The 14,276-nt window shown below is 39.4% G+C and overlaps 1 protein-coding gene across 1 annotated transcript in view; it reads left to right on the top strand.

Annotated features, from left to right (window-relative positions):
* The window catches only part of LOC111563883 (receptor-type tyrosine-protein phosphatase N2-like), a 268,035-nt gene that overhangs the window by 227,605 nt on the left and 26,154 nt on the right, over window positions 1-14,276 (top strand). The window contains exons 18-20 of the mRNA XM_055014499.1: window positions 1,173-1,292; window positions 2,786-2,952; window positions 12,388-12,441. Of these exons, the coding sequence (XP_054870474.1) occupies window positions 1,173-1,292; window positions 2,786-2,952; window positions 12,388-12,441 (341 nt within the window). The remainder of the gene's footprint in view (window positions 1-1,172; window positions 1,293-2,785; window positions 2,953-12,387; window positions 12,442-14,276) is intronic.

Raw genomic sequence — 14,276 nt, 5'->3', positions numbered from 1 at the left:
TTGTGGCCCAGTAACCAGCTTTACTGGGTCTTATCAGGCTACTTAACCCTTTGATGCACAGTGTGGGGCAGGAGATACCAATTTTCCATCGGATTTGGGTCACTTTTGACCCATGTTGCGCATCAAAGGGTTAATCAGGAGCTGGCCAAGGTTATTACAGCACATACATGGAACAACTTCTCCGACATCATCAGAAAACTAGTGTTTGTAACTCTAGAAAAGAGCATGGTGTGCAGTTAAGGGGGTAAATATGGGATTAAATATAATTTGCAGAAACTGTCCTCCTCTCATCCTGTCAGTTGCTGCAAATTAACACCATTCTTCAAAAAAAATTAAAAAGTGCACCGTCACATTTCTGGATGTGCAGCAATAGGAGCTGCATTACTTCAAAACCCAACGCAATTAGCGCTGGTTAAACCCCCGTCAAGGTGTGGCTGCGCTGACAGAATGGCACATGCAGCCGTCTTGATTATCCGACACAGCGATGATGTGGGAGCGGTTTTTGTTTTATGGCTTCCATTAACGGCCGACTGTTACCTCTGATCAGAGTGGAATGGATCTCCTGAGCGAGCCCACCCTCCGGCTGTGAGGATATGACTGCCAGCAGGAAAAATACGACCGGGCGGCGGGTCTCGCTGTGGAAATGACCCAGCTGGGGGAGGGAACCGCCTCGACAGCAGCCGCAATTACTTTCAAGATGCTTGACTTCCTCGTAGTTTCTTCCCAAAGTTTGAAACTGTCAGCATCTTGTGTCCTGGAGTGTTCAAATCGAGATTGTTTTTCCCTCCCGACGCCAAAAAACCAAGACACATGCTCCCTTCCAAAATGATAGCTAGCACCAAATTTCAGCTAATTATGGACCAATATCCAAGTGAGTGGGAACGTGAGGACACACGTCGGCGTTCCCGTTGGCAGTTTTTGGGAGGTTTTGGATCAAGCTGGCAAAGCAGGCTCAGCACCACTTCAAGAATATGACTCCTACTCTTCAGAAGTGGCCGAGTGCCTGACATTTAAATCAAGTTTGTGAGTTTTTAAAGAACATTCAGGAACAAGGATCATCTGTACTTTTGAGAAACTGTGAAAACCTTGCATGAGTAACTCTTCTTCCTTCAGGAGGTTGAGGTCTTCAGGAAGCCTTCAGTCGTTTACCTTCCTGTGTGTTGTGTTTACAGATGGTTTGGGAGAATGGCTGCGTGGTCATTGTCATGCTGACGCCTCTGGTGGAGAACGGGGTGAAGCAGTGCTACCACTACTGGCCTGATGAAGGATCCAACCTGTACCACATCTACGAGGTAAACATGACTCAGCAGAAGCGACTGTTCAGGGATCTGAGCTGCAGCAGCTTTTATTAATGTGAAGTTCTAGGATGAAAAAAACCCCATGAATACTTTGTTCGCGTTCCCTTTTTGAAAGAGCTACGTGGGATTTTCAGGGAGTCAGGTTGCATTAAATGGTTTGATTCAGCACCATAAACATACTGTACACTGTAAAACAAATGTGTTCAAAAAAATGAAAATCTGGCAACAGGAGTTGCAGAAAAAAATCAGACCAAAAATTATGTAATACTTTAACACTCAAAAACTGTCAAAAAATGGTGAAAATGATGACAAATACCTGCAGAATATATTTTTAAGCTTATTTAAACACAGTAAAATTGCATAATTTACATTTCTGCAATGTAAAAGAACAGATTATTTATTTGTAAAGCATACTAACTTTGGATGTGGACATTATTTACAGTTTTGACATGTTTTTTTAACATATAAATTATTATTTTTTGCCTAGTGACTAGTCTTACTAATTACTGTCTGTAATTTAACCAAGCAGGGAATATCTGTAAATTATGAATAATGATTGTTAAAAACCTTTTTAAAAATTTTTTTACAGTGTAATAATAATTTGTCAGTGTTGCAGACAGAAAAAATATTTATTGAATGAACTGTACTTTGACCAATAAATGTCCCTAAAAGTCAAAATATGAGATTATTTGCCTCAAAAAAATATCATTGCTTAAAAACCGTCTAGTATTAAGTTGTGTCTCAATCTCGGAAACTGTAAAGTCATGTCTCTAGCTGCGTTTTTATACAATTATAAAGCAAATCTGGAGCAGAAGAATAAGGGGAAATCCAGATTAGCCTTGTTGGCATTAACTGCTATGGAGCAAATAATCTCGACTGTGGTAATCCTGGATGTAATAAAGTAGAAGAAGAAACCAGAAACAAAATCAATTGTTTGCCAACCGCTAAACAGTAAAAGAGAAAGTAGAAAATAAATAAACTTTGGTCCTGTACTATAGAAAAATGGAGAGATATCTTTAGAAACTGGTATAACAGGGAAAGTTGTAATTATTCTTTGATGTTAGCTTGAATTTTACATGTTTTATGCTGATTGAAGATAAAATAAACCAACCAGCAGTTGATCAGCGATGTATTTAAAATGTTAGCTATGTCAGAAGTTATTCGGACAAGATGTTTCCATCTCCTGTTATGTTCATAAAATATTTTTCAAAACAGTAAAAAGCACACCTCCAGCTAACATTAAACCTTTTGTGCAAAATTAGTGAAGTTTTTTGCAAATTATGCTGTTTCCATGAACCTTTTCCAATGTGATACATCCAAATGTAGGTAATAACTACTCTCCAAGGAGGATATTATTGACACAATGCAGTAAGTTGAGCTCAGAGTGACTTTTTGTCACACTTCGGTGGGTTAGCAGGCATAAATGTGGCTGCCGTTGCCATTTCATGAGCCTAGTAAATACATGTTCATTTGTTGCTTCCTTACAGGTGAACCTGGTGTCCGAACACATCTGGTGCGACGACTTCCTGGTTCGTAGCTTCTACCTGAAGAACATGCAGACCAACGAGACTCGGACCGTCACTCAGTTCCACTTCCTGACTTGGCTGAACCAGAACGTCCCGGAGACCAGCCGGACGCTGCTCGACTTCCGCAGGTAGGGAGCTGCTTCAAAACGAAACTTCTTTTCGTTAAATCCCTGAGGTGTTGAAAGTGTCTGCGGGCCCTGATATGATCCCTCACTGGCTTCCCACTGCACATACTGACTTTTTTACTCGCATAAAGCTGAAGGCACAGCCGGCTATTTAACCACATTGTAGGAAAACAACTGGGAACTCACGTCACCACACACAGTTGTTTTGTTTTTGAACATATGTTTCCATCCCGGTAATATAGACTAATTAGCATTTTGCTTAAGGAGTTTCTTGGAACTCGTTTTCATTTGAAGTGCACAAAGTACTTAAGCTTGCTTTTAATGTTGACAGAGGAGACGTTGAGATTTTTTGACGCCATACAGGAGCTTTTGTAAGTCGTCTTGAAAGAGGCCTTTGGAGGAAACGCACTTTGATAGCAGGAATCATTTCCGTAGCCGAGCAGCAGAACGCCACAGTCCATTTCTTCCTTTGTCTTTGGCTGAACAAAAGCAGCCTGCATTTGATGAAGTCAGCTTGTATATACACACAGAAGTAAAAACAAATCCCTAAGTACTGCGCATATATTGGAGCTGAACTTACACTTTTTTTCTTCCTGCTATCAGTGTTCTCTGTAAGAAAACTTTCACAAGAAAATACAAATAGCAGGAATATGACCGATCCAAAATGAAGGGATGTTTTTCAGCTTCTTGTTGTTCCACTAAAGTACTTTGCTTGCTCTAATCTGCATGAAGCATCTTTTACTAACTGGAAGTCAGACCCGCCATTCATTCTGTGATGAACGGTTGGACATTAAGGAACCAAATAGTCTTTAATGCGAGTTTGTCTGGTTCTAAATTAGTTTTCAATCCTCATCTGGCAAGAAGTTCCTGTAAGGAAAACTGAGAAGTGTAATAGTAGTCCAAAAGTCAGTAAATTGGACACCAGAATTGTACAATTCAAGTCCTAAAGTGCACCACAACCATCTATGTCTTCAAGGGTACAACTTTCCAGCAACTTTTTATGCTTTTCTTAACTTACTGCTTTTAAAGACTGGCCAGGTTGCATAAACTCCAGTCAGTTATGGGCAGTGTGGACATTTTTCACATTTAAAACATAAAAGAAGAGAAAGAGGCTAATGGAAGGTCCTGGAGTTGCCTTCATGACCTATTTTAACCACATAACCAATGATAATACCTAATAAGCTCAAACTTCTCACATCTCTAGGAGTTTAGACAGAGAGAAGTATATCCATATATCCTCAGACATCCTGCACATTTTCCAGTTTTTACCTGAAATGCTCACTGATCTTTTGTTCTGTCATGAATGGTGTGATGTTCAGGAACCAAACAGCCTTAAACATGGGTTCAGCAGGTTCTACATTTGTCCTTTGGTTCTTGTGTTTTCACCTCTAATCTGGCAAGAAGTTCATGAAAGTTGTTGGAAACCAAAAAGTGTAATAGAAGAATAAAAGACAGTGAAGTAGAAGCAGCAATTTTTTTTAGTTATTGCATTTAAAATGGGTCCATAAAATCCAGTAAGTCATGTGTGGTGTGGACATAGTTCATTTTTTTCTATTTTAAACAAACAAATAAAGAGACGGAGGCTAATAGAAGATCTCTGAGTTGCCCTCATGCCCCAAAGACGATGATAAACCATAATAACCTCAAACCTCTCACATCTCCAGGAGACCTGGAGACGCAGGGAGAAAAATATCTATATATCCTCAAACATCCCGGGCATTTTCCAGTCGATAACGACGTAATTCAGGATGCATTGAGGGAACTCAGCCGGAGTGATCCTTTATCTCCGGCGCCTTTATAACTACTCCCCTCCTTCTCCCCTTCGACCTCTTTTAAACTGATATACTGTATTGCCTATTAGGTGCAGCCGCCGCGGCCCCTTTCCTCTGATTCACTGTGGATTTTCTTGAGCGATAGACCCCAACTCGGTTTTTATATATAGACCCGGTGTCGCCGTGCTGCTGGCGCACATCAATTAGGTGGGATATCAAGAGTGAGAGTTTGTGGTCACGGCTATTATAAAAGGGTCTGGTGGGCGTCACCACCCACCATCAGTTAGGAAATATTGCCTTTACTCACAGGGCGGCGGGGTCACAACACAATGAAGGAAGCGCAGAGGGAGATATTTTTCACTTTTATTACCACGGATATGGTGCTTTCACAATAACAGCCTGCCCTCCTGGTTTTTTTTCCTTTTTTTTGGAGGGGGAGGCGTGTTTCCTTTATTTCTTTTTTTCACCTCGATGGTTCGAGGATGTCGGCTGAAATATCTCTCCATCTTTTATGCTCGAGCCGGCATGTTATTAACTCACACCGGACTGACTGACCCGAGGCTTTGCTTACAAATCCTCCCCCCCCCCCACCCCTCTGTTTTACCAGCTAACTAGCGGTTGCCAGTGTCATTTTTGTGATGTTGCAGCTAGTAATATAAGCCCAGTTGCATAGTCACAAAAGTGATCATTGGAGACTGTGACTCTACAACCAAAGGGCCTCATGGGCTCCCCCTTCCCTCCCCTCTTACCCCTCTACTTCCCCGTCTTCTCCTCCCCTTCTTTTATCCTGCCTCCTCTTCCTTTCGCTGTGCTTGGTGACCTGAGATGACCTCTCGCCTTTTTGCTTGCTCACGGTTTGCTTGACTTCCTCCGATCTCCCCTCCTCTCTCGACATGCCTCCCTTCCTCTCCCGGTGGCTTTTGTCTTCCTCTTTCCCACCTTCTTCCTCTCTTTTCTGTCTCTCACAGCAATCTCTGACTTGTGGTCTGAGAGCACGTCTAAGAAAAGACGAGTTATTTTCTCCATAAAACACAATGCAGGCAATAAGATGTGTTGATGCTCATTAATTATAACTAATACTCTTTAATTTGACAGCTTTAATACCTCTCTATGTTGCACAACAACATAATTCGAACACATTCTCCTCTTTTTTTATCTATGTTTTCCATAAATATGGTGTAGATGAACAGATTTCCATAATGTAGACTCCGTTCTTTGGCCACATCTCGCGTCTACATAATGCCTTCGGTGTGCTGCATTTCCCAAGGTAAACAGATGTCAGGCAGATTTATGATCCGTAATCAAATCACTGTTTTCTACGTGTCGAACGGCAGAAGCGGGAGCAAATGGGAACTGGCCAAGCAGCACGGAACTGATTTCACAAAAGCAACTTGAGCAGACGGTCGCTCTTGCAACTTACAGATTACCGTAATTCCCGCACTATTGAGTGCACCTGAATATAAGCCGCACCCACTATGTTTAAAAAGAAAAAAGATTTTGTACATATATGAGCCGCACGTGTCTATAAGCCGCAGGTGTCCACGTTATAACATGAGATATTTACACAGAAAGATTTTTTAAACTTTTAATTAAAGAAATGCTTTTTTCCGAACAGTGCCTGTAACACGGCAGTAAAACACAGAGTCAGTTCTTCACGCTGCCGACTCTGACTGATGACTGATTTGAAGAATTTAGTGTGAGTGCGTTTGATTTAATTCGAACCGTTTCATTGGTCCACTGTGACCTGTTCAGTAATTTCATTCTGATGTGACGAGGCTAAATGTATTGACGGCATGAAGCTTGCCTGTAAAGATCTATACATTAGCCACATCGTTGTATAAGCCGCAGGGTTCAAAGCATGAGAAAAAAGTAGCAACTTATAGTCCGGAAAGTACGGGACGCTCTGCTTTAATCTAAATTAAAGCTGCTACACAGTCTAGCTTGGCCTTAATAGGAAACAATGCTTTTGTATTGTATGAGACGAGATGCAGATATCCATGAAGATAAACGTGTGAATAACTAGACTAAAAAGTAGGGATCAACTACTCGACTGTGGGTTTTTCAGGGATAATACAGTTACCCATTAGCAGCCCAAGAAAAGACTGATAACCGATACAGTAGGTCCTCGGTTTACGACGTCCTTGACCTACGGTGTTTGATGGTTATGTCACCATCTCCCATAATTTATGAAGAAAGTCTTGTTTCATGATTCCGACATTCAGCGTCTGCGATGTTAAAACAACTTTTGCGCTGGAACTAATTGGCAAGCGGAGCAGACAAATATGTCGTCATGCAGTGCTTTACGAGGAAGACGGCTTTGTTTACACTCGCTGGTTGTGTGCCACATTGGATTGTGCTGCATTTGCTTTCTTTCGTTTATGTTTTTTGGAAACTTTTTGCCCTTTGTTATGACTCTCAAGCGTAAGTCCGACTCTTCTGATGGCAGGAAAGCCACCTCCATGGACGTGAAATTAGATATAACAAAATGCTCGGAAAAGGGCAAAACACAGACGAACATCGGCCCGTTGCTTGGCCTAAGTAGCACGACTGTCTCAACGATCATCGCTGATAACAAGCGTATACTTGAAGATGTGAAAGAATCTCCTCCTATGTAATCAGCTGTGATTACAAAGCAGCGTAGTGGTCTCATTATTGAGATGGAAAGATCATTAGTGCTTTGACTGTTCCGACTGTCGATGAAAATCACATTACGTAGCGCCGTAGGAATTGAATTCCGACATAAGTTGAGACCCCCGTGAAATTGGCTCCCATGTACGCAACCATTCAAAAATTTGGGGTCACTTAGAAATGTCCTTATTTTTGAAAGAAAAGCAATATTTTCGATGAAGATACCATTAAATGAATGATAAATCCAGTCTAGACATTGTTAATGTGGTAAATGACTATTCTATCTGGAAACAGCTGATTTTTAATGGAATATCTCCATAGAGGTACAGAGGAACATTTCCAGCAACCATCACTCCTGTGTTCTAATGCTACATTGTGTTAGCTAATGGTGTTGAAAGGCTAATTGATGATTAGAAAACCCTTGTGCAGTTATGTTAGCACATGGATAAAAGTGGGAGTTTTCATGGAAAACATGAAGTTGTCTGGGTGACCCCAAACTTTTGAACAGTAGAGTACTTTAAATGTAATGTTGAACAGCATTTGAAGACAGAGAAAACATCATTCATAACTGGTCTTCTTCGTTAATAAGAGTGACTGTAATGAATATGTAAAATAGAAATAGGAGTGATTAAATTAGAACGCTCTCAACTGAGATTGATCAGTTTGTATCTTTTCTATTTTCTGAATATTTCAGTTATTTTTCCACAACAAACAAACAAACAAACAGAACAACATATAGACAGAATAATAGCCATCACTGTATAATACAATAAAAGCCAAGCCAAGTTTCTAAATGTCTGAGATTGTTGATATAAAACATTGATCCTCCAGGTTTTTCTTGAGTTTTAGTCTTCCATATTTATGGGATAAAGCTCATTTGGCGTCTGCTTCTTCCAAGACAATGGAAAAAGTGATCAGTGAACAGCTAAATGACAATAATAACTGTGATTGCCTGATATTTAAATAAAACTTCCATTTTTCTCCAACACCTTTCACATTTTGGGGTTGCATGTCTCAGAGCAAAGGTCAGTCGTTGCATGTGTATTTTCTGTATTATTTTTATTCATTCTTGGAATATCTTCACTCAGCTATTTTTTTAAATTGCTTTTTTTTACCCCTTGCTAGAAGTATTTGTAGTGAATATCGATCATGTTTTGTCAGTGAAGAAGGGAAATTTCCTACGTAAATTACATCAAAGTTAAAATCTAATCCCAGGTGTATTATTGATCTAATCTCTGAGAAATGCATCCCCAAAATATGTGAAAATGGCCTTAATATTTCACAGTTATCTCACTTTTATGGCCCACTAAGGTCCAGATCTTAAAGCTTTATTAATTAACGGCCGCTAGCCGTTAGCATAGCATTAGCCGCTGCAAGAGATGCTAATTTCCTGGCTTGTCTTCAGACATTTCTGACACCACAGAGTGATGACAGAAAGAATGAGGAGGCTTATTTAGCAATAATCAGTCAATAAATATACCTATATCACCAATAATCAAAAAAAATACTACTAATAAACGAATGCAGGTAATAAATAAATGTAAGTGATGACATTTTCTAACTCCACATCTCACAAGTGTTGCTCGTTGCTTGGAGTGTCTTTTTCTGAATCCAACTTGAAATGCTAATCCTGTTTTCACACCTAAATATACGAATCCTTTGTGAACACATCCGGAGACTCTCATCTCGTCTCTCATCGCTCTCTATCTGCCTCTCCATCTCCCTCCCTCTCCGTCTTTCTCCTCCCGTCGAGTCTCTCTTACGGGGTGTTTCCTTTGAATCTCACACCCCTCCATACTGGTGATCCTCTGCCGGCTGTTTCCATGGTAACATCACTTTAGATTGTCTGCAGTGAGCTCTGACTTTTCAATTTTGGTGGGGCGGAGGATGGGAATGTGTTTTTTTCTTTTATGTGTATATTTACATGGAAATGGTGTTGTGTTGGGCCCAGTGAGATGCAACATTACAACCTCTTTTACGTCTTATTCTAACAGAAGAAGCTTCTAAATGCTCAGTCTGATTCAGAGATTTAGCAAAATCTACTTATGATACACAAGAATGAGACATGTATGACGTTTTTGACCGAGTAAATTGTAAAAAACACAAAATCCTCATTTATTTCTCTTCAACTTTACACCGCACTCCACAGAAATATGTCAAGTTTTATCTTTAAAAAGTCATAAATTTCACTCAGAATATAAATGACCATAAAAAGCAGCAGTACAAAGGAGGGTAAAAAAGCGAAGCATCAACGCTGCAGGTTTGAAGCTTCTTTCCTTCACTGACTGATGTATAATGGATCACACACACACACACACACACACACACACACACACACACACACACGCACACACACACACACGCACACACACATGCACAAACACACACACAGCCTTTACATAATGTGTTCCAGCTGAATATTGTTATTTTGAGTTATCACCATGAAATAGAATCAGAGATGAACTGCAGCTGGGATCCGACTCAGCCTCTTGCTCAGACAGAGCGAGTGAAGTTTTTTTTTTTGTTTTTTTTTTAAAAGAATGAGTATAGGTTTCAACACACAGTTTGGATTTTTTTATGCCATGTACAGACGCAGCAGCAAACCGACACGAACAAATCTCCTAAGTCGCCGGATATTTCCTTCTCAGAATGAAAATATACGTGGAATTTGTGGTTTAGCCACGTACCCTTGATGATTTTTAAACATTATGAGCATTGCTAAGAAAGTAACTGCTCTTTCCTTAATTTGTGAGTGTTTTTTGGAGTAAATCCTTTGACCTTTTAAGTCTTGGTCTTATTAAACTCCCGGATGTATAAACCTCTTCTAACTACAACATATGTGGGATGAACTAATCACTAAACAGAGCTTTTGCAACCACATGCACATTTTAGTTTTTCTTTATTAGCTTGTGATTATAAAATTGTACACGTTAGACATAGTAAGTTTCATGGGACAAATAGTGAACTTAAAGCCCAAAAAGACACGTTAGCACAAAACAAACATGCAAAGATCACAACTGTGCAGACTGAATGTGAATTCTGTGTGTTTGAGGGAGCATTTTTGTGTTTTCCTATTAAAAAATTACAATTAAGGAAGTCGCGATGCACAAAAAACATGATGTGTTTAGAAATTTAAGTGCTGATATCGTGTTAGAAACACATATAAGATTATATCATTAATAACGTGGTGCCAGTCTCTGCCAACCACCATAGAATGTTAAAAAAAAGCAGAAGAGACAGTATAATCTTAATTAATTGGACACTACAGACATGCAGCTGCTGTTATTCTGCTACTTTTCTAGTTTGCAAGAGTCCACTTTATGCACATCTTGTCCATGGAGGTGTCCATGTGCATAACTAGCTTAACTAGCTAGCTACTGCTGTGCAAAATCACTTCAAAAGAGCATTTATTTCTTAATTTTTTTTAGATTCTGTAATATTGCTATATTTTGACTAAAATAATCACGCAGTGACAATATGATACTGCGACAGCCTGTGCGTTCACAACCACATGTACATTTTAGTGTTATGGATGGAAATATAGACAAATAATTACAAAATTGTGCATAATAAACTCAGAAGTCTGGGACAAATGGTGAACTTAAAGCTTTAGTGCTGATGCAAAGATCACAAGTCATGCAGCTACAACCAAACCAAACGCAAATTCTGTTTTTTCAGACAGAACATTTTAGTTTTTTTCCAGTGAAAAATTTGAATTAGTGGAGTCCTGATTTAGCAGGATTGACAAAAGCTATCACACATGATCATATCATAAATAGTCTGCTTATGGCTCCAGCTTGGCGATATTGCACATTTTTATTGGTTGAAAAATAACCCAAAAAAGTAGATACAGAAGATTAAGAAGACACAGTAAAGCCATGTGCTTTGAGTATTTCCTTCCATACAGGCAGAGAACATCATATCCACCTACATCCCAGAAATTTGTCTGTAAACATTTATTTTTATTCTAGAAGGAGAAAATGACTGTATCTGTGCACTGTGTACATTGTGTGCTGCTCTTTTTCTTGTCTTGCGTTATTTTTTGTATTTGCTGCTGTAACACCAAAAATTTTGTCACTGCGGGATCAATAGAGGTTTAATCTATCTATCTATCTATCTATCTATCTATCATCTATCTATCTATCTATCTATCTATCTATCTTTCTATCTATCATCTATCTATCTATCTATCTATCTATCTATCTATCTATCTATCTATCTTTCTATCTATCATCTATCTATCTATCTATCTATCTATCTATCTATCGTCTATCTATCTATCTATCTATCTATCTATCTATCTTTCTATCTATCATCTATCTATCTATCTATCGTCTATCTATCTATCTATCTATCTGTCTGTCTGTCTGTCTGTCTGTCTGTCTGTCTATCTATCTATCTATCTATCTATCTATCGTCTATCTATCTATCTATCTATCTATCTATCTATCTATCTATCTATCTATCTATCTATCTATCTATCTATCTATGGATCTATCGTCTATCTATCTATCTATCTATCTATCTTTCTATCTATCGTCTATCTATCTATCATCTATCATCTATCTATCTATCTATCTATCGATCTATCGATCTATCATCTATCTATCTATCTATCGATCTATCGATCTATCGATCTATCGATCTATCATCTATCTATCTATCTATCTATCTATCTATCTATCTATCTATCTATCTATCTATCTATCTATCTATCTATCTCTCTCTCTGTCTGTCTGTCTGTCTGTCTATCTATCTATCTATCTATCCATCTATCTATCTATCTATCTATCATCTATCTGTCTGTCTGTCTGTCTGTCTGTCTATCTATCTATCCATACAAAAAGCTCTTCATGCATGTTTTTTCTCAAATTTTATCAAGTGTTTTTGAGTTCTTTTGGCCTCAGTAGTTGTCCAGTGAAGACTTTACACTGCGACAGCCCTAATTTGAATGTGCTGTTGTTTGTGCTTATTATTTCTGTAACTGTTATATGAATGTTAACACTGACTTCTTCTTTGTGTCTCATTTCTTTTCCAGGAAAGTTAACAAGTGCTACCGGGGACGCTCGTGTCCTATCATAGTCCACTGCAGGCAAGTATCCTGAAACCTGAAGCAGTCTGTCATTCTGTCTCTTGCTTTTTTCTTTAAAGGGTTCTAGCTCCTATTCTGTAAGATGCAGTTTGTTTGGTCCTTAGATCAGTTGCATGACTCTGACAAACACACGAGACCTTTCAGAGCTGCCGTTAGACTGTTAAATAGTTTGAGGCTGGTCTGGTTTCAGCTGCCACATCACTCGTCAGGATGACAAACACTTTTAAATGAGAGATTAGCCAGAAAGTTGTGATTTAATTTGACAAACTGTCCACGGAGGAGGATAACTTTTAATTGGAGGTAGCTGGCGGTGTGTCGGTCAGAGCCGGCGGCTGCGAGGGAGAGACGGGTAAATACAAGTAGGCAGGGATGCAGCTGTTGTGTGTATAATCACATCTGCATACCCCCACCACCTGAGGAAACAACCAAGACCAGCGAGACATAATTAAATCGGTATTTAGCAGAAAAATCTGCCACAGTTTTTCTATTTTATGTAGAAACATCCCCATAGATTGGATTTTAAAAAATGAACCCTTCCAGAACAGATAGCCCTTATGTCTGTCTGCTCACTGCTGCACTAAGTGATCTATTATTTAATATGCTGTAATGGCTCTTCCACTGTGATGAAACTGTACACGTCTCAGCTAAACTGCCAGTCCACACCAGAGGATTAAACCTGGAGCAGCAACTGTGTCATCCTGAATTTACACAGTTACTGTTATGACTGTAAATGTAAATAAGAGATACTAAAACCTTCAACTGCTTTGGTTTTGAGCAGTTTTCTGGATGTTTTCTGTCGCCATACACTCTGTCATGACATCTGAAAGACTCCAGTATTAAGTTGTGGGTGTTGAACACCTTGTTTTTCTGGATACAGGTCATGCTTTTGAGTGGAAATCAAACAATCTGCTTCATTATCCACCCAAAGCATCAAACTACAGGCTCCATAGAGGCGATAAATCATGAAATCAGAAGCTCAGATCACTGTGACCATTGTGCCGATGCTACATGTGTAGAGTCAATGAATAAAACTACCAACAGTAGCAGAAATAAGAAGTCGTAGAGTCAATTAAAGTGTTTAAATCAAAACACAAGCCAAGTATGAATACTAATAGGCAGTGAAAATGGCAACCAAACTGCAGCAGGGATAAAGATTCACAGCCTAACAAGCTAATAAGCTAACGAGCACCAAATTTACAGTCTGGTTCTGGTACATTAACAAATCTGTCGAGCATCAAACCTCCCCAGAGGTCTGTTTGGTGTTCTTGGGGCGTATAGGTTGCAGTTTGTACAGAAAAGAAAGTACTGAAAGCAGGTGGCAGGGCTGGTACAGCTGAGCAAAGAGGTGCAAGCATGTCAGTCACAGCTTAAAGCAAGCTGAACTTTGTCACTTGGTATTTAAGTGAGCTTGTTCAAGGCTGTGATGCTTTCAATTTTAAGTCTTGCGGCTTGTTTGGAAGCAGATAAAACCTGAGTGGGCAGGAGGAGGTGAAACTTGTGGCCTTTTCCCAGAGAAAGTATGTCTGGCCAGCATTAACTTACCTCAAATGTACACTTAATGTGTAAAAGTGTTGCAGTAAGTGTGTGAAACTGCACCGTGTGACTAGAGGCCAAAAATCTTTACCCCCGTAAGAAGAATAACCCTCAAGTCAGAAAGTGGCTTGAATGTATCTTCACTGGGAATCCAAATTAAAGGTCAGATGTGAGTGATGTGAAATGTTCTATCCTTTAAATCCACGCCGACTTCTAGAAGACTTTTCTTTTACTTTACTACTCTGCTACCGAGCAGCCAGAAAGTTCATAGTGATACCAAGAAGTCCCATCAATCAGTACAG

Source organism: Amphiprion ocellaris, chromosome 10 (genome assembly GCF_022539595.1).
Source record: "Amphiprion ocellaris isolate individual 3 ecotype Okinawa chromosome 10, ASM2253959v1, whole genome shotgun sequence".
Taxonomy (NCBI): domain Eukaryota; kingdom Metazoa; phylum Chordata; class Actinopteri; family Pomacentridae; genus Amphiprion; species Amphiprion ocellaris.
Note: the sequence above shows the minus strand (reverse complement) of the source record. Positions and strands in the feature narration are given on the sequence as shown.